Source organism: Hemicordylus capensis, chromosome 2 (assembly GCF_027244095.1).
Source record: "Hemicordylus capensis ecotype Gifberg chromosome 2, rHemCap1.1.pri, whole genome shotgun sequence".
Lineage (NCBI taxonomy): Eukaryota > Metazoa > Chordata > Lepidosauria > Squamata > Cordylidae > Hemicordylus > Hemicordylus capensis.
Window position 1 is genome coordinate 121,524,697 of NC_069658.1, and position 24,900 is coordinate 121,549,596.

A 24,900-nucleotide genomic window follows, 5' to 3' on the forward strand; every position below is an offset into this window, starting at 1 on the left:
CTGTACCTATGGCTCCACAATTTGCCACATTTGTGAGGAGTAGTAGTTGACATTGCAGCTTCAGATATTGCTCTTAATATGTACATGTTTAAAATCTTTTGTTGTCAAAGATGAGCTGAAATTGGCAAAGAAGTATTCCTTCTTTCCCCTTCTAGTTTATTCTGGTTTCTTTATGTTCTCTTTCTACTCAGACTAGGTATATTAATAGCTGCCTTTGGACTTTGCAGCAGCATTACCTCTTCTCGCTTGGGAAATGCACTTCAGTGTTCTTCAGCTACTAACTTATTTGATATCAGTTTTTAATCCCTGTGCTGTGTCAAGTGCTCAGAAGAAGTGGAGTTAGTAAGGAAATGGCATGTTTTAGTGGTATAAATTAAACAGCCAACCATCTGATCAGTTAAGAATGGCAAACTTTGTTTCAAATGAAGAATTCTTGGTGCTTCCAAAATATACTTCTGCTTCCTCTCCACAAGAAGTGAGTTCCATAACTACAAAGCAGCCATCAAGAAAGCTCATCTCCTTCCTCTGTTTGTGCATTAGGTTCCAATGTCAAGGGTAACTGAGAATAGTTGTTTTCCAGTCGTAAGGACTACAGTAGTATAGAGAAAAAGAGGCAGGTCTCTAAAACTCCAGTCTTAATATTGTACTTGCTTAACATGTTTTGATTTGAAATAAGTGGTGTCTCTTCCAAATTATTGTCTCAGTTGGAGTTTTAAGGAAAGTAGACAAAGTTTTCTTATGATATTGCCTTATACTTAGTACTGGGCTAAATGGACTATCTGCTCTGATTGAGACTTTGAAGAGCATGCTCTGGTCAGAGGCGAAGTTTCTTGTGATAACCTTTTTACATGTGGAGGTTCTGGAGAGTTGACCTGGAACCTTCTCCATGCAAAGCACAGAGTCTGCCTCTGATGGCCTCGCCCAAAGATTTCATACAGCATATTTCAAAATACACCTCCAATGTGGGTTCTACAACTTGCTGCCTTTAGCCTTTCTTGTAGGCAGTAGGCATCCTGTATGTGCAATTAAAAACTACCTGGGCTGTTGTCATCTTAGTAGAATAGCAACTCTAGTTTACCCAGTTTGTAGAAATTTTGCTATTTTGATATTGATAGTTTATTAAAGGAAAAGTTGGAAGTTCCCGTGTGTGTGTGTGTAAGTAAGCATACGCATTCTTTCACACACACATTCTTGTTAGTAAGACCTTATATTAGTAATCTCTTGTGATATGAGAACTTAATATTGTTAGCCTGACAACCAAGGATTTGATAGGGCTGGGAGATTCTCCCTCTTAGAGGTGGTCAAAAGGCTAAGGCACACTAGGATCAGGAGTGACTTGGTATGAGGCAATGGGAGGCAATTGCCTTGGGCAGCACCTGTGGCATATGTGGGCATCCCACTCATCCCGTGGCCTTTGCCTCACCTACCTGGCTGCTAGTCTGACACCTCTGCTCCCCTGATTCCTTGCCCCTTCCCCCCACACCTTGTACCCCAGCCCCCTGAAGCCAGTGTCACGGGATGGGACCAGATCTGCTGCCCATCCCGATCTCCCAGCTGCCTTACCTTCTGGACACACCAGCACTTTAAACTGCAGCTCACTAGTGGAGGTGGCAGCAAGAGAGGCAAGCTTCTGCATAGAACGGCAGCCTCTGCTCGTTACTGTCACCAATGCTTTTTAAGATCTACATGAAACCGCTGAGTGAGGTCATCAGGAGTTTTGGTGCTGGGTGTTATCAGTATGCTGCTGATACCCAAATCTCCTCCTCCTTTTCATCTGCATCATCAGGAAATGGTGTCCATTCCCTAAATGCCTGCCTACAGGCAGTAATGAACTGGATGAGGGATAACAAATTGAAGCTGAATCCAAGCAAGATGGAGATGCTCATTGTAGGGACTCAGAATCTGAAGGGTAAGTTAGATCTTCCTGATGGAGTTACACTCCCCCAGAAGGAGCAGGTACGCAGCTTGGGAGTACTCCTGGACCCAGGCCTCACCCTGGTATCTCAGGTGGAGCCCATGGCCAGGAGTGCTTTCTATCAGCTTTGGCTGATTCGACAGCTGTGTCCATTCCTTGAAGAGGACAGCCTCAAAACAGTGGTGCACCAGCTGGTAACTTCCAGGCTTGACTACTGCAATGCGCTCTATGTGGGGCTGCCTTTGTATGTAGTTTGGAAACTTCAGTTAGTTCAAAATGCGGCAGCCAGACTGGTCTCCGGGGCAACTCGGAAAGACCATATTATGCCTATTTTGAAACAGTTGCACTAGCTGCCGATATATTTCCAGAGAAAATACAAAGTGCTGGTTATTACCTTTAAACTCCTGAACGGCTTAGGTCCAGGTTACCTTAGAGAACGCCTTCTTCTGCATGATCCCCACCACATGTTAAGGTCATCTGAGGAGGGCCATCTGCAGTTATCACTGGTACGTCTGGTGGCGACTCAGAGGCGGGCCTTCTCTGTAGCTGCTCCTGGACTGTGGAATTCGTTCCCCGCAGAAATCCATAATTCGAACACTTTATTGGTTTTTAGGAGAGCCCTTAAGAACTATCTGTTTGGCCTGGCCTTCCAGGGTTTTTAATTTGTTGTAAAGGGTTTTTAATGTACCTGTTTTTCAATATTTTAAAATTGTTTTATTGTTTTATGGTATTTTATATTTTTAATTGTTGGTTGATTTTAACTGTCTTTATTTTATTTGTAAACCACCCTGAGCCAATTTTGGAAGGGCGGTATAAAAATTGAATGAATGAATGAATGAATGGATAAATAAATAGTTGGATCACTTTTTCTCTCATTTACTTTTCACGCCTTCTGCAAATCAGGCTTGTGCCCTGTGCTGAAGAAGTGCACAAGGCTGTGGGAGGAAGGCAGTACATGTGAGAGAAAGAGCCAGCTAGCGAAATGGCAGCAATGAGCTGAGGCTGCCAGTGCCAAAAGCTGCGTCCTTGCTTCCCTTGCTACTACATCCACTGCTGACCTGCAGGTTAAAATGCTGGTGTGCCCAGAAGATAAGGCAGCTGGGAGGTGGGGAAGGGCAGCCTTGTTGAGGGAGGTGGAGCTGGCCCTGCCCCCAATACTGGTATCAGTGTTAGGAGTCTGGGCCAAGGCTACTGGCTTTTTGGCAGAAAAGCTGCAGAAGCCCTGAAACCAGCTCTGATTAGCATAGTGTGATAGAATGTATGTGGATGGACTTGCACTGTTCTAGATTACTCCCTTTTGGGTAAAAGTCTAGTTCTAATCATGTGAACTTTGTGGGAGCTAGCAGGCAATATATTAGGGGTAGTGCAATTATCTCAGCATGTAGAAAGAAAGCTCTTCTTGAATTAGAGAGAATTTTGTTGAGCTCTTTCACAGGTGGTATTTGACACCTAGATTATCCCACATTAATAAGAGTTTGTCCCTGCTATGCTGGAACGGCTGTGGAAATAGGGGAACATACTTCCATTTATGATGGTCTTCTCCCAGTATTTTCTGCTTTTGGACAGAGGTATTTTTAGAAATGGGTAAAATTACACAACAGAGGTTAGATATGAGACCAGAGTTGGCTCTATTAAATGTGTTTTCGGGAGCTAATTTGGCATTATTGTCTAAGGATCTTGTAGTTTTTATGTTAACTGTGGCTAGATTATCCGTTGCACAATACTGGAAGCATAAAACCATGTCTTTGACATCTTGGTATCAGTCTATGTGGCATATTGCCATATCTGAAAAATTGACCCATATTATTCGTCTTCGAGTAGGTCAAGCTACTTCTAATGAGCCAGCGTGCTGTAGTGGTTAGAGTGCTGGACTAGGACCGGGGAGACCCGAGTTCAAATCCCCATTCAGCCATAATACTAGCTGGGTGACTCTGGGCCAGTTACTTCTCTCTCAGCCTAGCCTACTTCACAGGGTTGTTGTGAAATAGAAACTCAAGTATGTAGTACACCACTGTGGGCTCCTTGGAGGAAGAGCGGGATATAAATGTAAAAAATAAAATAATAAATAAATAAATAATAAATAAATAATAATGATTTTTTCATGATATGGTCAGATTTTATTCTGTTCACAAATGAAGATAATTTTAGTCATTCTCCTCCATCTAATCTGGATGGATGGTTAATGGATGTGATTATGTATCAGTTTTACTATTCATGTTTATGTATTGTCTTATTAAAAAAATTGCTTAAGCATGTAGAAAGAAAGTGTGTATTGTATTGTGGCTTGTGATTGTAGGTTTCTTTTTTTTATTTTCAAGGGTAGTGTAGGCAGGAAGAAGTAAATTGCTGACTCACAGTTAATCCTTTAGTTCAGTGCTGTAGTTACAGGAAAAATACTATGGCTGATACCCAGACTAATGTGTGTGTCGATTAATGCATGTATATGATGGGAAGGGGGCATTTTTAACTGCCCCCCGCCTTCCTCTTTGCCTTCTGAAAATATGCAGTACCCTCCAGGATGTATTTTCACAAGCACAGAGGGACACAGAAGTGGAGAGAGGATCCGTAGAAATCTCCCATTCTCTCTCGAATGTGCAGAACATTAATGGTAGAACTTAATGGTAGTCTGGATGTCAGCTCATTATTTCTGCTTCAAAAGAGTTTTCTGAAAATGTGATATCAAAGCATGTTTAAACCAATGTAATTTTTATTAAACTTGCCTCAGATGTGCTTGGTATCTAGGACAGAGTTGTCAAGAACTTTAACAAGATGTTTCCGCTCTTTGTTGGGGTACCAGGTCCCACAACACTTCCTTCCTTTCTTCCGTTGCCCACAAATATTTCCCTGATTAAGAACCAAATATAATCTCCCTGTTTATCTTCATGGGATCCCTTAGTTGTACTTCTGAGAAAATTATGAATTTTCTTTAGCTACTTTTGAACAACTGGTCACCCTCCAAACCTCCTCTACTATTGGTCCTAAAAAGCAATGTTGTCTCACTTTCATTCCATTGGTCTGGCTTACAGACCTGTGTGAGGAACAAATATTCTGAGCAATTGTTGGAAGACTATACTGTAGCAAAGAGGGACAGCAATTGCTGCATCTGATGAAGACTGCATATGGCTGCTATTCTTTTCTACAAAACATCCTTTCTTCTTAAGGAAAGCAAGCAAGATGAAAATAAGTTCTCTTGACTGGTGTTGAGACTCCTGATCTGACTTACATGTGCAGGTGCCACTGAAATAGTCTTGTTTACTGAAAAATAAAATACATGATTGAAAGGGGACATTGCTTACGCATTTTAGAAGGGAATGTAAAATTCTTGTTGCATTATTAATTTGGCTAATGACTCCATATAACAAGTTTACATTTGTGCTGTTTTTTAATACTATTCTTTTGGAAGCCAATATAGTTTAATGAGTATACTTTAAACTTGTTCATTCTGAGATATTTTTTTAAAATTTCTTTTCAGGCACATATCACACTTTATGCATAACATCCCTTTCCCTTCTCCTCAAAGACCAAGAATCCTTGTACAGGTAAATGAAATGTCTGCTAGAAGTTAATGGTAGTCCCCATTTTTCTGAGCAACACCTGACACTAACTTGCATGCTTAGAAATCACTAAGCATATGTGTTCCATTTCCTTTTCCCTCTTCTACGACCAGGGTGTCCCCAAATGTATGATGGTGAAGGTCAATCGGAACTTTCTACTGTCTCCCTTTGCATATTTGTGGCAATACAGTTAGAACAGTTGGTCTCTTTTCCATGTGCAAGAATGGCCTCTCCCATTTCAGTGCTGGGCAACAGAGAGATAGTATAAAATAGCACTGGTCAAGCATTCTTTAACTGGGTACACTGCACCTAGATACAGGGAAAATGGGGAGCATAATAGTTAGCTGCGCCCCTGCTGCTGGTCTGCTCTGTAGCTACACCCCTGCTTTTCACAGGTTCAGTATTCGTTTAGGAATGATAGTGCTGAACCTGGAGGCATTTCTGTTATGCAATTTAGAAGTCTATATTTCCAATTTAGAACTGTGCAATTGAAGTGTTCTTAAGTTCAGTACTAGCCTCCTCAGGCAAACTCTATTGATGCTTGGACAGCAGCGGGAGTGGTTACAGAATATGTCAGTGCTAGTGGGAGTGGTTAGCCAATGAACTCTCATTTCCTCTGCAGCTCAGTACAGTACCCACAATTAAAGAACTCTTAATAGGGCTTCTCTGAACTGTAAATAAGGAATTCTTACATTTCTATCTAGCCTTTGCCATTATCTAAGCAGCTGGACTTAAGAAGCTACTCTCCTTTTCTCAGCTTCCCCCAGTGCAGTACAACAATATTACTAGCCTTCTTTACAGGATTGTTCTAAAAAAGTATTAAGAGAATGTACGTGAAGTGCTGTGAACACTGTATTTGCTGTAGACATGCCCGCTATTATTCCTATTCTGGCAGTGCCTGTCTGCTGTATGAAATTGACAGTGATTCAAGATCATTTATCTCAGTAACCAGTCTGGGGCTTAATGAACTGGATTCTGTCTACAATCATAAGGTGACACACGCTTCACTGCCTGTTTTCAAAAGTGATTTATTGGAATGTTTGTGGGAGGATTCTGCAAGCTACCAAATATCTGAAGTTCTTTTGTTCTGATTTGCAGCTTTCAGCACATGATGTATTAATACTGTCTCAACCAGTTTCCACACCTTTGCCACTCAGGTAATAATGATTGTCTTATAAATGACAGGTTGATGAAAAGTTTTAAGATATAGTTTATGTGCTGTAAATGACTGAATATTAAATGAAGTAAAATAGGCATATAGTAGTTCCTATGTATAAACTACTGATGCTAGGGAGTACACCTTCCTTTCTGTGCCTACTAAGACTGTAGTAATTTATCTGAATAAGTAGGAACTGGTTTCTGTCATTGCAAGGTTGCCTTTCTAGGCATTGATAGTGCTAACCAGCATAGCTTGAGTGTGATGGAAAGGCTAAAAGCATTCTGTGAATGAAATCTTAGACTTCATCAAAGTCTGACAGATTGAAAAGCATGTTGCCTGTGGAATTTTAAAATGAGGAATAGTCCAGGATCTGTCAAGTGCTTCTCAACAAAAGTAAAGCTCGATCCTATGCTCTACTGTATAGGCTTGGCTCTGGAATGCAACTGCTAATGCAAAGGAATACTGTATCTGTTTCTCTTCCTCTGTAACTGAGAGTCTGGACAGAAGCAACCATTAGTGCTGAGGCTCAGACGCTTGGGAAAGCTCCATACTGCATGTGGTGCAGAGGTAGCTGGTAGGCTGTCAGCAACCCATGGCATGAGTTCCTGTTAGTAACAGTTTGTGCGGATAGGTGTAGTAAGGAGTTCTTGAAGTGTAAGTAGACAACTGAGCTGAATAGCTTTGCCTCCTTTCCTTGTATAGCAGGACTGCACAAGTCTGGCCCTTCAGCTGTGGTCAAACTAAAACTCCCATTGTCCCCAGCCACAGTGGCCCAATAGTCAGGGATGATGAGAGTAGGTCAACATCTGCAGGAGGGCCAAACTAGTGCTGCCCCGATGTATAGGTTGTAGCTGCTACATCACAACCAGAGCCTTGCTCCTGCAACTGATAGGTAGGGATAAAAAAGCTTGTATTACTTCCAAGTAGGTCCTTATTTTTAACTCTTATAATAGTTGATAATGAACACTGTGCTCTTGAGCCTTCTAAACTTCTCATTCTAGTGGAGCAAACTTCAGTACTTTGCTTATGAATCTTGGACCAGAAAACTGTGCTACTGTTCTCCTCTTTGTGTTACTGGAGGGCAAGATCCTGCTACACTCTCTCCGACCAGCAGTGCTGACTGGTGTAGCTGAAGCTGTAGTAGCTGTAAGTATGCTGTGATCTCCTCTAAAATGAATCTGTGATATGTCCACAGACTTCAGACTGTAAAAGAATACTTTGGACCAGAAACAATGGAACACCTGCTGAAATTAAAAGGGCACTACACTTTTAATTTCAGCAGGTGTTCCTTCCTGATTCTGGCATAAAATATTCTTTTGTTTCACTTTGGCTGTGAGCTTTGCAAGGAGTGTGCATTTCTAGTGCCCTTTTTTCTGTTAAGCTGTTCCCTGTCTAACATCTTACCCCTGTCCTTGAGGATTCTTCCTGGAATTTTTCATGTATGCTGCTCTCAGAATAATATAGCATTAACCTTCTAGTAAAATCGAAGAAATAGGTAAAATTCTGGAGGAAATGTGTAAAAAGCTGCATAGTTGTAATTCCTACTACTGTTCTGAGGATTAGGTGAGGCATACCTGGTAAAGTAGTTTTCTGAGTTTTGGTTCCCTAAAGGTGAAACTGCCATTGCCTTGCCAAGTTCTTTATACTGAGATAGCCAAAGTGATTTCACAGCTTTTTTGCTGTTTGGTGGTGAATTAATCCTCTGAGGGAAAGCTGCATTAGAACAATTGCAGGCAAGCGTTGATGGGTGTAATGCTGGTGGTGGGGTTGTATCAAATTTCGGATATCTGCAAAATTGGAATATTGAGTAGTTAGGCAGTGATGGTAATTGAAATAGTACATTTGGACCTTTATTTTTGTTAGCTTTCAAAAATCCCCCACCCGCAATCCATAAGACTAAAACAAGAAGTCTATATGATAGACTCCCTAGAAAAGATTGCTTATTAAACACACACAATAATACATGCATGATGTCACTCTTTAAAACTAAGTTGCTATGCATGGTCTGAAATGCCTGAAGGAGCGAAACTATATATGATTTCATATTTTCTCTGTGTAGGGCTGTTGCATTTTTACTATGCAGGTAACAGAAATAAACATTGCTACTGACATCTTGGATTTCCTTAAATCTTGTTTACCAAGATTTGTAAGGGGAATATATAATTGTTTTTGTCAAAATATGGAAGTCAAATGTGAAAAACACATTTTAAAGGTATATTTTGTCTGTAGGCATTTTTTACTCCAAACAAACTTAATTATGTGTGGCTTCCCTGATCACTGAATTCAGTTGTGTGTGGCTCCCCTATTCAATAAATTGTATATAATAAAAAAGAACAATAATTAGAAATTCCCCTTTCTCTGTCCCTTCACCCCCTTGTGTATCTGTGTTTCTTAAATTATAAGCTCTGTGACATATATGGTTATTTCTGTACAATACATAACTACTTCAGGTAATTTTATTTGTAATAAATGTTATTTTGGTAGTAGTATTTCCTTTCCTATAAGAATTTCTTCTTTACTCCTATGAACTGTGTACATACTTTCCAGTACAGCATACTTTAATCCCCCCGCCCCAGTGTTTTCCACCTCTAAGAAGGGTGAAGTTTCTGTATAGGGAACTTTCAGGAACACCATTGCTACATAAACAAATTTAGAGAAGATTGGCTGACACCCAGACTAAAATACTCATGAATAACCTGATTGTAATTAATGGGACATGTTGGTCATGTGTAAAATGTCCCATTAATTTCAGCGGAACTATTGAGTAACTTAGACTATGTGTTAGGCCTTGTCTACAGAGTGAGCTGCTATAGAATGGTACTGCTATTGTTCTTACTCTGATGTTCCATGTCATTAGCATTAATTATGTTATACCATTTCTGTTGTCTTGTTAATATATGGGTTTCATTTCATTTTTCCTTCAGATGATCTTTCCGTTTCAGTGGCAGTGTCCCTACATACCCCTCTGTCCTTTGTCCCTGGCAACAGTGCTCAGTGCTCCCGTCCCATTTATAGTTGGAGTTGACTCACGGTACTTTGATCTTTATAACCCACCAGAGGATGTTGTTTGCATTGACTTAGACACAAACATGGTGTACATGTAAGTGGTTTTTTTTTTTTTTGTCTTTATATTTTGTGTGTGTGTGTGTGTCTGTGTTTAAGGTTTTAGTGTACTTTTGAATGTATAGTGTTGTATCCTTAGAAAGCTTGGTTTTCTACAAACCAGCCAGTATTTATATATCACTTTTCGACAAAAGTTCCCAAAGTGGTTTACATAGAAATAATAATTTAATAAGATGTATCCCTGTCCCCAGAGGGCCCACAATCTAAAAAGAACATAAGGTAGACACCAGCAGCCGCCACTGGAGGGATGCTGTGCTGGGGCTAGATATGGCCAGTTTCTCTCTCTCTCTCCACTATAAATAAGAGAATCACCATTTCAAAAGGTGCTCAGTTAGTCATTTCTAAGCTGCATTGAAATGATTGAGACAGTCATAATTAATTAACATCTCATTGATATAAATGATGCTAAGTTATTACTAATTTTCTCAGGATACAACCCATTGATTTTATTTTATTTCATTTCATCCATGGCTCTTAGATCAAAATCCCTCTACTAGCTTCCAAGTTAGGCTGTCCCTCCTTGTATTTTGTTTGTGTTTTCCCTCAGCTGTAGCTCCTCATACTATTTCTGGAGTTTTGGGAGCAGCCTGCTAGATGGCATGGGTTTGGGGAAGAGCCTATGAACCTCTGGGGTGTTGCTTCCTGCATGTTCCTTTGGATCTTGCCCAAGAACATAAAAGTAAAACTGAGATTCTGTAGAAAGTACATTAAAAGTACTGTATAGCCAGTAAAAAGACTAACTTTGGCCACCAAAAGTGAGTCCAAATGGAAAGGTCTTCTAGTGCTTCTGAAAGAGTAAACCTCCTGAGACTGAGTGTAGGAGTGAAATTCTACCAAAGAAAAAAACCTTTTTAGTAGATTGAGTGATTGCCTCGCCTACAAAACTTTCAGAACAATAAAATGATTTAAAATGGTTGTATCTTTGTACCATTTTTTTGTTCCATATACAAACTTGGTAGAACTTCTGCTAGTTCTTTCTGAACTGTATAAATCTTAATCTACTGTCCTATCTACCAACATTGTGAAACTAAGTTTAACAGAAGAGCACATTTTTCAAGGAAGAACACCGAAAGGATCATGAGTATCAGTGACTTCATTTACAATCTTTTAGAAGATGGTAGACCTTATGTTACTGGAAGCAAATTCTTGATACTTGACAAATACCTCTTGAATACAACCAAGTGAAGCTGTGGAAAAAGAAAATTGTTGTAATAAATAGGAAGACAAGTGAGCTTAATTTAAACAGAAATTGGTCTTGCAATTTCAAGGCTGCCATCCTTTTAATCAATGTCTTTGAAAATGCCTACTGACTGGGGGCCTGTTCTTTGCAATTTGACCCCCAGGACTCTACTGGGGTTGGGGCTGGAGTAGGAGCAAGCCGTGTGTTTGTGCGCGTGTGTGTGCACGCGCGCGCGCGCACACACACACACCCCTACCTGATCTCCTCAGCACTGTGGTAAGATAATATTTGTGCCAGGAAATTCTGCATTAGTTTGAATCTGTGTCCTATCTTATGCAGAGAAAAAGTCTTTGCACTGGGAGATAATGCAACATCTCATGGTCCTGTATACTGAGTGGAGTGAGTTGTTTGTAGTACATGAATCTGAGGTCTGCTTTGAACCTCAACTTGGCCTTCAGGATCTTATCTGAGTTATCAGAAACAGAACCCAGCATTGTAAATAATAGCCCTTTTTGTGTGTTTGATCCTGTTAATCTCCACTTCTAAACATGCAAGACTTTAGCCTGAAATATTTCTAAAGGTGGTATTTAACTATGATCTTAAAGTAATTTTTTAACATAATTAAATACCACCTTTAGAAATATTGGCTGGCAGCAGATTAAATTTCTCATGGGTAGTCCCACTGAAATTGAGACAAGCTAGTCATGAATAACTTGTCCCATGAATTTCAATGGGACTACTACCAAAGACAACCACGGGGCTCTGTGGTCACTATGAGTCAACACTGACTTGACAGCACACTTTACCTTTACTCAATAATTTAGACTGGATGTCAGCCACTTTCAGCAGTTTCTGAGGGCAAGAGATCTGGAAATCAAAAATTGTCTTCTCCCATAGAATAACAGGATTAGTAGAACTTGACATGTAGACAAGGTGTCTGTATGATAAGACAAACAACATCAAAGCTTTGCAAGATTGCTTGATTAAAAAATGCAAAAACCTGCCAATATTGGCATATGTTTTTTAGTTTCATATTGTTTAATTACACTTTTACAAGGTCAACACCAGTTTTTCTCCCCTCCTGTGTATCTGCTTAGTTTCCTTTCTTTGTGTCAGGCTTTCATATAAGAATGAAAAAGAAAATAGGAAAATGTCATTGTAAAACTAGATAGCAGACTGGCCAACTGTGTTACTAGAAAATGCTTTTCTGGGTTCGTAACACTACTTGCTTCACATAAATGCAGCCTAAAAGTGTTTTCTTAAATAAATTAAAGACTAGATTCCAATTTAGTTAAGTTTTCAATTATGTGAATACTAAATTTACATGTGCACATTAAGTTTTAATAAACTTAAAGTCATGCATTTATGCTGTGTTCCATGTCAAACATGTCCATTGTTTTAGTCACCTGTCTTTTTAATTTGATTTGTAGTCAGTCACAGACCTCTTATCTGATAACTAGTCGGAGTGTCATGTTCTGGTTTTTTCACTTGTTTCGACCTGTTCTGTGTGTGTGAGGCAAGATATGCCCATTCTCGGCTGCTGGGTGAGGACATCTCACGTGGGTTATCCTTCCTGCATGTTCCAGAGGCAGGACATAAATACCTAGATTGTTTGTCCTGCCTCTGGAGCGTGCAGGAAGGATAACCCATGTGAGATATCCTCGACACCAGCAGCCAGAAGAAGCCTTCACAATGAGTGACCAGTGCTCCTTTTTGTGATTTGGTGGCCAGTGGCCACTGGTTCTTGATGCTCCTCTTCCAAGGCTTTTTGTGAAAGATGAGTGGTGTCTGTCTGACATGGATCTAGAAAAGAAAATCCTCAGATCACATGCAGTGAGATCATACAAATTTTTAATATTCTGCAGACTATTGCTCTTAGCTTGGTTCCTCTCTCTTTATGTTGTAGCTTGACTGTGGGGCTTTGAAGGCATAAGCTCCATGACTTGATCGTCTGGCTGCTGTTGGCTTACTTGTAGAAAGTCTTGACCAGGGAGCTCCAGGCTAGTGGTGGGGTGGTAGGAGACAACCTGGAAACTTTCAGAATTTTAGATGCATAGAATCTCCTCCATCTGTAACTCTCTTACTGCACTGAGAGAGCAGTAAGATAGTATAAGATATTAGTAAGGAGAGCAGGCAGATAGTATGTCCCCCAAAGACCTATGTCCAATCTCTTTCTGTGCCAATCTTAGTTGTGGAGTGGGGGATAATGTCTGGACTCGACTATTGCTTTTACTTGTTTTGTTTTGTAGAATTTTCTTCGGCAAGTACAATTTTTCGTATATTGTTTTGCTGTAAATTTACTTGATCTAATTAATACCTATGATCAAAACCATGCATCTGTACTATTACTACTTACTCCAAGACAATGTTGCTTACAATGCTTACAACATTGCTGACAATGTTGCTTTGGTGAAGATTTTTTATTGGAACTATCACAGAACATCCTCTAAGTAAAATATACAATGAATTATTATGTCATATTAAAAAAAAGATTAAGAGAAGGAAATAAAAACCAAATAGTCTAGTTTTAAAGGGGATAAAATGCAAAGCATTTCTAGTATCTGGAGCGTTGTTCTTGTAAGTGAATAACAGCTTGCTTCCTCATAGAAAGCTACTGGAAACTGAAAGTCTAAGCTTATTTGCCACGCAGTTGTAAGTATGTGAATTCACTATGGGTTGCAGTGGACCTTCCCCCTCTCACCACAGCAGCCTCTGCTCCCCTGAAGCCTCTCCTGAGAGTTGGGCAACAAGCAGGAAGAGATGGAATGAATTAAGGTGGCTTCAGGAGGGGTAAAGAATCCCTGGAAACTAAGCAGCAGCACCTTCAAATGGCATTGTACACAACTCATAAAACTGGAGATACTGTGAATAACGTTTCACTCTGAATACCCATGAAATGCCCTGCTTTCACAGGTATTATCCTGTGGGTGATCAGCTGAATCTGTTCTTAGGATGAATAGTGTATTAATTGTACTGAATTAGTTCTGGGAAATCTCAATTGCCTTATGTTCAGTAAGCAACTAACATTTTCATCTAAGAGCTTATCCAAGTGTTTATCAGCTTGGTAACACTTATGGGCAAGTAGAATTTTATTGATTTACTTATTGATTCTCTTTATAACAATTGATTATTTCTTAAAACAATAGCACTGTAAGAGAAATTGGTAGTATCCCCATAGTAGGCCTGAGTTTCTGAGATAGTGGCTTGCCTGCAACCACCAAGTAATTTCATGGCAGAGACCAGATTTAGACTGGGAGTGTCCCAATGTGGGAGTGTCTCAGCCTCTATGCTATACTAGCTCTCAAGCCTCAGGCTTTTGGAAATGCTCTGTAAGAAGGTCTAGGTTAGGAGAGCTGTGGGTGTTTTATTCACTTGTGTACAGATCTTTGTGTGACTGTATTTAGAAAGCAATGTGATTTGTATAAACTAATTGTTTTGAGCTGCAGATATGAATGGTGTGCATCTTCCAGTTCCAATTCCAATGGTGTGTGGAGGGCAGCGTGGTGTAGTGGTTAGTGCTGGACTAGGACCGGGTGACTCGAGTTCAAATCCCCATTCAGCCATGATACTTGCTGGGTGACTCTGGGCCAGTCACTTCTTTCTCAGCCTAACCTACTTCACAAGGTTGTTGTGAGGAGGAACTTAAGTATATAGTACACTGCTCTGAGCTCCTTGGAGGAAGAGTGGGATATAAAATGTGAATAAATAAATAAATAATAAATAAAATCTCACTATGTACCAGATGATGGTATGACAAATGGATGGAAGTATCACAATACTACCAGTTCTAGTTTTAATACAAGCCTATCCAATTCGACGGTACACTTTACCTTTACCATCCCTTTATGGGTGTCCATTGAGCATAAACTACTTGTTAAGATTACATTGTACTGAAGATAGCATTTTCTCAGAAAAGCGAAGCACTGTCACAGACATGGTACTACTAATAGATAAGGAGGCCTTCTCTGTTTAGAACTAATGGCTATATTATAGTGTAGTGAGGAAAACATTACTGACTGCCAGAAAAATGTTGAATAGCTTTCATTCACCAGACACCCTCTTCATTGTCTGCCCTCAGTAGTTTTTAGAGTCTTGTAGCAGAAGTGGTAGTGAGAAACGTAGTGTATAGATGTGATTGGGATGACCAGTCAATATTACTCATTCTAGATTTCTTTTTGTGTAGAAATGAGGCAGTTTACAAGTTCAGTTATATTCTCATCAGTTGCTGTACCTGCAATATAGAAGCAATATACATATGTGACACCTTTGAAACTTATATTAATGAAATATTCTGAGACATTTCTTACAAGATGATTTACTACACAATCTGTAAATAGTAGTAGGTAACACAGAATAAGAATTTTGTTGAAAACCATATGTTATCAATCTTATTTTTTAAAACTCACCAGTGTCAGTTTCTAACAGTACCAAAACAACTTTATTGATGTCATGAAATGAAACAGGCATAGGAACATAGGAAGTTCAGACCATTGGTCTATCTAGCTCAGTATTGTCTTCACAGACTGGCAGCAGCTTCTCCAAGTTTGCAGGCAAGAATCTCTCTCAGCCCTTTTGTGTAAATCTTTGTAGATATATCATGTACAAACAACCACTTTGTATATAATTGTGCTTTGGCAACGTACTGTATGCTTTGGTAGTTTGTTGGTTCAATAAAAAAATCTTGTCCTATTAAAAATAAAAAATAAAAAAATCTTGTCCTATCTTGGAGAAGCCAGGGAGGGAACTTGAAACCTTCTGCTCTTCCCAGAGCGGCTCTAACCCCTGAGGGGAATATCTTGTAGTGCTCACACATCAAGTCTCCCATTCATATGCAACCAGGGCAGACCCTGCTTAGCTATGGGGACAAGCTTGCTACCACCAGACCAGCTCTCCTCTCCATGGCAGGTAGTGATCAGTATTTACCTATTTATATATATCCTGCTTTCCTAAACCAACATACTCAAAGTGGCAGCTTACAAGCTTAGCTTAAGAAAATATAAACAAATAGAACACATGAAATGGTGACATGCCAGATGAGTGACAAATCTGCTGCTTCAGGTGCTTCCCTTCCCTATTGGCAGTATCCAGTACTGTCAGGTCCTCAGACTTATCCAGATGATGTTTGGGTTTGTTTATGTTCATCCATTCCAAAACTACCTCAAGCTTCAGTTTAGAACTTCCCTAGTGTCAAATGATGAAAATGAAAGAGACCTGGGTGTCATCTGGTGACAGCTCAACCCAAATCTCCAGATGAAATACTGGCTAAATATTTACCATACAGAGAATTCACTGCTGGAATGGTTACTTGCATTCAAGTAAAAGCCTCATAGAGTTATAACTCTAGTTTACCTCAGGCTTTTTACAGTACTCCCTGAGAAACAGACTATTGTAGCTGCTGTCTGTGTACTCTAAACAATGGCAGGTCTTATTTTTAAGTCTATTTGATTTGACTAATTGGCCACATGTGCCTCGTATTATGTGGTTGACTCTTCAGCCCCCTCCCAGTATCAGCTTTAGAAAAATGAAAATGAAAATCAGCTAAGACTCCAGTTCTGGGTGGAAATCAATGCGATGTAAGCAGCATCAGAATTGCAGTCTTAAGTTGCTCATGCTATTTCCTCTGCAGGAAACGGTGTTCTTGGTGACTTTGATCTACTTATATACATAAATGAAAAGAAAAACCTTAAGTAGATCAAAGTCACCAAGAATCTGCCTATACACTTCACTAGTGACCTTGAACTCATGATGATAGTTTTGATTCCAAAATCTATTCCCCCCCTAATTTTATTTTTTAATAGCATCAATATGTTTTTTAAGATGCAACTTCATATTTCAAAATTTTCTCTAAACAGAACTGTGACTGGCAAAAGCACATTCAGCATATCAGGTACTTACTGAAGTAAGTACTTGATGTGATACAGATTCAGATATGGATCAGGGTACAAAACATTATTATATACAACATGGACATGAACCATACATATAGGATGGTATTTATGCATTTTGCTGCAGCAGTTCCCATTGCAGAAGACACAAGTTGACTTTTCAAATTGCAAAACAGCTTGCCTTTTCAGGAGTGGTAATTGCTCCAGCCCAGGAAAATTGTGTGTGTGTGGGGGGGGGCTGCAACAGTGCATCTGATTCTTGCCCACCAGTACGTACATACAGACACATGCTTGCACACACACACTTTGGATCCTGGCCTTTAACTTGCAGATAGAGGATCTGTTGCCATACTTGTATACATGTTTTATGTGAAATAACATTGATATGACTTGCCAAAGGGCCCAGGTGAAGGTGCACCTAGGTGAATTTGGAGTGCCCCCCCACTGCAAGTTAAGCATTATTCCCCTACACACACACACACACACACACACTCTGACACAACCAGTATTTTTAACACGTGGCTTCTTGAGACCACAAATAGCAACTGAACTCAAAAGAATGTAAGTATATAAAACAGGTATATTTATGCAAATATGCATTAGCAAAAACATTTCAACATGTAACTGAACATATTCCCATCCCACATATTTATTTCCCCACTCCCCCTTCTGTCTCTAAAGATCACAATCACACTTGGCCTTTCAGCTCAGCTTGGGCAGCAACCACAACACCCAGGACAGACAAAAGAGGATTTGTGGGGCCCCAGGTGGCATATAGGCCCTGGATTTCGGCTTCGAAGTCCAGGGGTAACAGCATCTCTGGACCCATGCTATTTTAGAACTTTTTGAGTCTGCTCCACTACTGCTTTATAAAACGGGGATTAAAGTGTGTCTCTTGAGATTTAAAAAGCAGTGTATTCCCAATGTATGCAGCCATAATGAAAAAACATAGTCATTCTATTGAAGCACATGCCTATTCTCTGATGCTTCAAATTTCTGTGTCGGAGACATAAACCTACAGATACATCATTTTATGTTTTATTTATTTTATTTATGTAACATATTTTTATACCGCCCAAAACTTATGTCTCTGGGCGGTTTACAACAAGATAAAAACAAAAGTAAAACATTAGTTAAAAACAAACACAAGAAATTTAAAACACAACAATTTAAAATTTGTTGTTAAAATCATGGTGCGTATTCTTGAAATATGTTTTACCAGACTTTGAAGGGATGGAAATGACACTTTGAATCAGTTTTGTTTCTAGATATAAAATGTTCTTATCTTCAACTTTAGTTACAAATAATTCAGTCAAGGTGTAAAATTGTATGCCTTTTACCAAGTGTCATTGTGATTGAGTAAATCTGGTTTTTCACTGGGGGGGAAATACATAACTAAAATTTGAATATGATTTTAAAAATGTAGACTCTGAAATATGAGGTCAAGTAACTCTATGCTGGAATAATGCCTAAATCAGACCTAAGGAAAAACTTGTAAATTCTGGGATTAGATCCAAATTCAGTTGAAAGAGTACTATCTCTAAGGAAACTCAATAGCTGTTGCCATATGTTTCCCTTTGAATAAATAAAAAGTATTTTGGGGAATGCTTTTGCATTCATTTTCTGTTCTGTATTAACCCTAGGACAAAGGAATGCATTTTCCAATATTAAAACACTTCTCCCCTTTGATTTGTGTGTGTCTCAATCCTATAGTTCAGATGATAAGAAGAGCATGAACTGGAAACAACTTCCTAAGAAGCCATGCAAAAGCCTCCTCAGCACCTTAAAGAAACTGCATCCACAGCTGGCATTAGGTAAAATATAAGAGAGGGGGAAAGAAGTTGACATAAGCAAAATAAGAAAATTATTATGTAGGAAGACTTGAAGCTGAACTGTATGTTTTTCCACAAGTTAGTATAAAAGGTCTTTATGGAATTTTGCTTATTATAAAGCAGCAGTGGGGTTTTTTAAGATTTGCAGAGCCTTTAATCTCCCTTCAGAATTTCCTTCCTTTTTCTGCTGCCCTTACTGTCTAATATAAAATGGGTGACAATTTGGTTCTGCCTAGAATTCATTGTTAAGGATCAAAATGTAAAATAAAGGATAACTTTTTGAGAGGAACGAAATGTAGTGACACAGCATTAAACTACTATTGCCAGTTTGTTTACACTACAGAATGTATAAGGAAAACCCACCATTATTCTATTGATTCTTCACTTGCATCTTATCATTTTTTTCTGTTGTAAAATTTTGTAGCTCCAAATTGAACTGGAGTACACAGTAGAAAAACACACGGTGCATTTGGACTAAATGTCTTGTTCGGTGCACATCACATTTTCCCATCACTGTGACAAAGTGCCAGGGTTACGATTTTAAATCATTGCTGTATGATTAGGAAAGACAAAAACTGTTTGCATTTACAAAAGGCTTCATTTGGGTTCATAATGCCTAACTGTAATATTCATAACAACACTGACTTGGCAAACTCATTATTTTACCTTTGAAAGATCTCCTGATAGTGGGGATGAGATAATAGGTTGGGATGAAGTTTGAGATCAGGTTTGAAATTAATAGTGGAAAAAATCCTTTAATTTCAGATCCCTATCCATATACAACTGTGCACATACAATTGTATACTTTTGTGTATACAATACTTTTGTATACAATTGTGAGGTGCACGGTCTCTAATTCTTTCATGTTTAAGTGTTGCTGAGAAGCCTTCCATTTCCTGTGGATTCAGCTTGTCTCTTCCCATCCCTCTACTCTAGTTCACAGAAAGACTCAAGAAGGCTCTGCGGTTGAGATGACACCGATAGAGGCAGACTTCTCCTGGCATAAGAAGATGACACAGTTTGAAATGGAGATTCAGGAAGCCTTCCTACGTTTTATGGCATCTATTTTAAAAGGGTACAGAACATTTCTTAGACCAATCACACAGGCACCTTCAAATAAAGCTACTGCATCAGATTCATTGTTTGACCTTCAAGGTGAGTCTGGGATCATGGATGTTAGTTGAAATGAAATGCAGGTGGATAGGGGTGTGCAGAAAACCCGGTTCAGTTTGAGTAGAACCGGACTCAAACCTAACTAGATCTGGTCCGGTTCTGTGCACACTAGAGCTGGGCCTGGTCCGGCTCGAGTTTGAACCAGCCCAGTCTGGGTCAAGGGCGAGCCCTCAAGCCGGGCCAGTTAGAGTGCGAGCCGGCTCAACCTTGTGCTGGCTCACACATCCCAGGGCTTTTCTCAGCTAGCCCATTGGCAACTACATGGAGATGCATCCAGACACAAGCTTTAAGTTTACTCTGAGGCAGGTTGTAGGGACAAAAGCCAAGTAAGAAGTGGACCTCTAACTGAACAAACTCCAGCAGGCCCTGCTACTTCTCGAAGGAAAGCTTGCTTGCTTATCTATCTATCAAATATGTACACCTCCCCAAACTTTTGTCTCTGGGTGGTTAACAATAACATAAAAGAAGTTAAAACATACATTAAAAATTGAAAACAATTTAGAGAATCTAAAAGTCAAAAACAGATTAAAACATAAAAATTTTAAAAGCTGAAAAAGCTTGGGTGAAGAGGTGGGCTTTCAAGTGCTTTTTAAAAATTGTCAGAGATGGGGAGGATCGTATTTCAGTAAAGAGCTCATTCCACAGTCTCGGGGCAGCATCAGAGAAGGCCCATCCCTGTGTGGCCACCAGCTGAGCTGGCGGCAACTGGAGACAGACCTTTCCAGACGACCTCAGTAGGCAGTGGGGTTCATAATGAAGAAGAAATTCTCTTAAATACCCAGGGCCTAAGCCATTTAGGGCTTTATAGGTTACAACCAGCACTTTGTATTTTGCCCGGAAACCTATTGGCAGCCAGTGTAGTTCTATCAGCAAAGGAGTGATGTATAGGAGTGATATATGATGTCACTTAGACTTGAAACCATCAATATGTTATGTCCCAAGCTTCCTTTCCTATGAGCTGGGTGTAGTCAGGTAGGTGATTGACAGGAGGTGGTTTAGGGTGTAGTAGACCTCAGTCAGTGAGTGTAGCCAAAGGTGCTCTGGGTAGGGAGAGGCGGCACTTTCTTCCTCTGGAATATCAGCCCTGATTGCAGCTTCAGATGTCCCCTTTATGTGTCAGGGAATTAAGATGTCTCATTTTCAATACAGGGCTTTAGGGCCAGTGTTCTCCCTAATTTTTTTCATTTGTGTGCAGAATGAGTTTTGTTCTGGGCAGCAGTATCAAGGCAGTGTGTGTGCGCATGTGTATTCAGTGTGGGGCCTTCCTGATTCAATCTGAGCAGGATCTAAACTTAACTGAGCAGACATTTTTTTAAAAAAGTGTGAGCACGCACGCCTTAGAGAGAATACTGTTCAGGGCTGGGTGATAGTGGAGCCCAGAGTCTTTACGTCATCACCTCTTCTCAGAATGTGAGAAGGTAAATTCTGAGTTACAGTATGTGTAAACAATTCAACTTTTTCCACTTTAAATAATGGGATGTTTTATATAGCACAGATAAGTCTCAACAGACACATCAGTGCTCACCATATTGGCCTTAAAGATATTGGAGAGCAGCACTTTCCCCATTTTGCATCAAAGCTGCATGATGTTAAGGCAAACCCAGACAGGTTTGAGTTATGTGATGGTCCCAGTTCCTTGTTTGCCTAAAGATGCTGTGATGATTTTGTTGTAAACCACCCAAAGACTTGCATGTTGGGAGGTATACAAATATGTCGGTTGGTTGATTAAATAAATAAATAAATAAATGATGTACTGTAAAGAAGAACTTTTCACTGTAAAGGAGGATATTTCACTCACATGTGGCATGGAATTTCATCTTAACAGTAATAAATAAGTTCTGTGCAATAACATTAATATTGCATGTAGTGTGTGCATTCTGTCCAGTGTAACTGCACAGTTCATAAGATTCCAAAAAGTATTTGGGGGAAATGACAAAAATCATCTGTGCTCTGCCTTTTGATGGAGTTTGGGCTGCGGAGTTCAGGCTTATAGAACGTCGACATACAGCGCAGTGGTGCCAACTCTCTGCAGCTTGATAACAGAACAGCAGTTGGTGGTTCAGGAGAAATGTGAGAAAGCAAAGGGCATGATTCTCTTGGATGTTCTCCTGCACAAACTCCTCTGCAATAATGAGAGCTGCACAGTTCATTTTATTGAGTTTTCCAAGTGGCTTGTGCACCAGATATATGACTTTCATATGCTCATATTTTACAGATACTAAAAAGTTTGCATTTTTAAATGCATTTAAAGGGAAGGTCAGATTTTTCAGACTGAGAGGAAGGTAAAAAGTCTATCCTGTCAAAATGTGTTTAGTTACCCCACCCCCCAAAAAGTTTCACTGTGGTGTTGAAAGGGTCTACAGATGGAAAAATAGAGAAAATGGTTTGGAAGCTGTCAGTGTACAGGTTTCTTAGCGTAAATAAATATGTAAAAAGAACTTTTTAAAGCCCCGAGGAATGCTGAGCATTGCAACAAGAGATTAAATAGACAAATTACACAATTTTCCTTAGCAATTGTCTCGTATTGTTTTTTAAACTAGGTTTTTTAAAGAGTCGAGATCGTGCATACACAAAATTCTACGTGGGTTTGACTAAAACACAGATATTTAGCCGCTTCATAGAAGAATGCAGTTTTGTGAGTGATAAAGATACTGGCTTGGCATTTTTTGACGACTGCATAGAAAAGGTAAACCACCTTCTTATATTTAAATAAATGTTGTAGTGTTAGTCTCCATCTCTTGATCTTGATCTGTGGCTTTTTATTCTCTTCTGTCAATACTTTGAGTCTCTTATTTGTTGAGAGATAATGAAATTCAGTTTCTTAAAACAAGCAGTTTGAATTTGCTTGAATTCTTATATTAATTGCTTATTGTGCTTATAGGAGAAAGAATGTTTTAATATATGTTTATCACATCATAGTGCAATACGTATTCATGTTAATAAATAAAGCCCATCTGGTTGTCCAGGATAGGCAACTGTTTTAGTAACTTGCATACTAAACTTTCACCTTTTTGAAACTCTGGGTGTGTTTGATTGGTGCATTCTTCCCTCTTCCTTGCGTGGTGAGATGGGAAATAGTCCCCAAACGTGTGAGTTTCTTCCTGCACACATTCTCCATGCTATTGTTGAGGAGATAATCCCCCAATTACTAGACAAAGAAGCACCTTTTTAAAAGTAGTTATTATCTTGTATTTAGCAGGAAAGAGCATCTGTCCCTATTCAACAACCAACTCCAGTGCCTGTTGCTGGTGTCTATCTTGCTTCTTCTTAGATTGTGACAGGGAAACTTACTCCTGATCTGGATCGAGATCCGTCGAGATCCTTAAGAATGGATCTGTGCAGGATCCTTGCAATAAAATGCTACAGCTCGTTGTGGCGACAGAGTCCTGCTTCCACGCCCACAGTGTGCTATTTAAAGGCAGCACCACGTTACTCGGTTCTTTTTCTACCGCCATTGCATTCGGACTTTGGTCTGTCACTGCTTATTGGATAAAGTTCTTCAGTACTCTCTTTGTGAGTTGATCTATTTACCGGGGGTGGGGAGGAGCAGACTGTTATTTCGGTTTTTGACTTGTATTTGGCTTCCGGACTACATTGGCGTTATTTGACCCTGGAAATGGACTTTGGACAATTATTTTTGGTTATTGTTATGACTGAGGAAAAACGGAGCTTTAAGAGGTGCAAGGGCTGTAATGCTAAGCTCCCCTCTAAGGGCCTCCATGATTTGTGCCTCATCTGCCTTGGTGAGGAACACAAAGAAAGACAGATATATCTTCCTCTTGCAAGAAATGTCTGTCTTTCTCCAAGCTGACATGCAAGAATCGGGTTCTGAGGCTTCGCACCGCCATATATGATGAGGTGTTAAGTTCCTTGACTCCGGGTGAGCCCTGCCCATTGACGTCGATGTTGAAATCACCATCGAAGACAGGCTTGACACCAAAACTTTCAGGAGTCCTAAGCCAACTTTGGGTGCGGACTCGGCTCCCAGGTACTTAAAGTCCAAGACCAAACAGTTGGCCTTGGAAGCTGCTCCGTTGACACTAATGCCGAAGAAGTCTAAAATCATAGACTTAACCAAAGACAGAATGCCATCGCCACTGGGTCTACAACAGCTGACATTGTATGGGCCTTGAAGTCTACAGTCACCCTCGGTAACAGCCCTTCAACATCGATATCTATGACATTGAAAAAGACTCCGAATCTGCCAGAACCACAAAAGCCTCTCAATACCAACCACTCTTTGACACCGACACGGTTGACACCGAGGGCTCAATCTGTCTCCAGCTCAGACACCAATTCATTCCTTGGCTCCTTCAGTGCCTCGTGATCGATGTTGAGAAGTACCATCAATGCTGAAGATGTCTGGCCCACTGTTCTGAACTGTGATATCAGTGCTGCATATGTCAGTGTTGTCAGCATCGAGGTAGGTTTCCCCTTGGTGTCAGATGCCAATGCCGACATTCAATGCTGATAAAAAGAATTTGGACGGAGATGCCATTTTGGATCCCTCCACTGCGTGCACATTATTGTTGATTCTAGTCTCGACCTCCAGCACGCCTTCTACAGCCACATTCAAGGGGTTTCTCTCAATGAGCGCTGATGAAGCACAACTGCGCATGGCTATACCAACAGGGTCTACTACTAATTCAGTTGACCAGCTGCCATCGTATACCGTGTCTGCTACCCACATGGATGTTCCTTCTGCTGCTTGGCACTCCTGCAGTTTCTCACATACTACCGCTGCGGGATCAACACTCACTATGGGGACCTCCTCTGGTTTTCCATAAGACTTTTAGGAGGGGGGACCATGGAAGTCAGCTCCATCAAAGTCCTACCAACCCCTTACTACTTATTTTGGCACAAGTTCAGTCAGTGAACATCTTGGCAAGTGGAGATGTTCCTGCTTCACCAAGCAAGCTTGTTACACAAACCTTTGAAGCTATGCAGACCTCTACTTCACCACCTGTGCTTCTGGTGTCGATGGTGACATAGACAGCCCCGATACCACCCAAACCTCCATGCTTGGCTGTGGGAACTCAAATGCTATCTCCGCTTCCACCACCTGTGAAGTCTACTGTT

The 24,900-nt window shown here is 40.1% G+C and overlaps 1 protein-coding gene across 8 annotated transcripts in view; it reads left to right on the forward strand.

Moving 5' to 3' along the window:
- DENND4C (DENN domain containing 4C) overlaps window positions 1-24,900 on the forward strand; it is a 164,773-nt gene that overhangs the window by 81,875 nt on the left and 57,998 nt on the right. For 7 of the 8 annotated variants that reach the window (XM_053298430.1, XM_053298427.1, XM_053298433.1 and 4 more), the window contains exons 8-14: window positions 5,388-5,454; window positions 6,568-6,626; window positions 7,630-7,774; window positions 9,553-9,728; window positions 18,530-18,630; window positions 19,585-19,803; window positions 22,362-22,507. In XM_053298430.1, the coding sequence (XP_053154405.1) occupies window positions 5,388-5,454; window positions 6,568-6,626; window positions 7,630-7,774; window positions 9,553-9,728; window positions 18,530-18,630; window positions 19,585-19,803; window positions 22,362-22,507 (913 nt within the window). Of the gene's footprint in view, window positions 1-5,387; window positions 5,455-6,567; window positions 6,627-7,629; window positions 7,775-9,552; window positions 9,729-18,529; window positions 18,631-19,584; window positions 19,804-22,361; window positions 22,508-24,900 lie in introns of those variants that run through there. The other variant, XM_053298434.1, reaches the window with a different exon arrangement.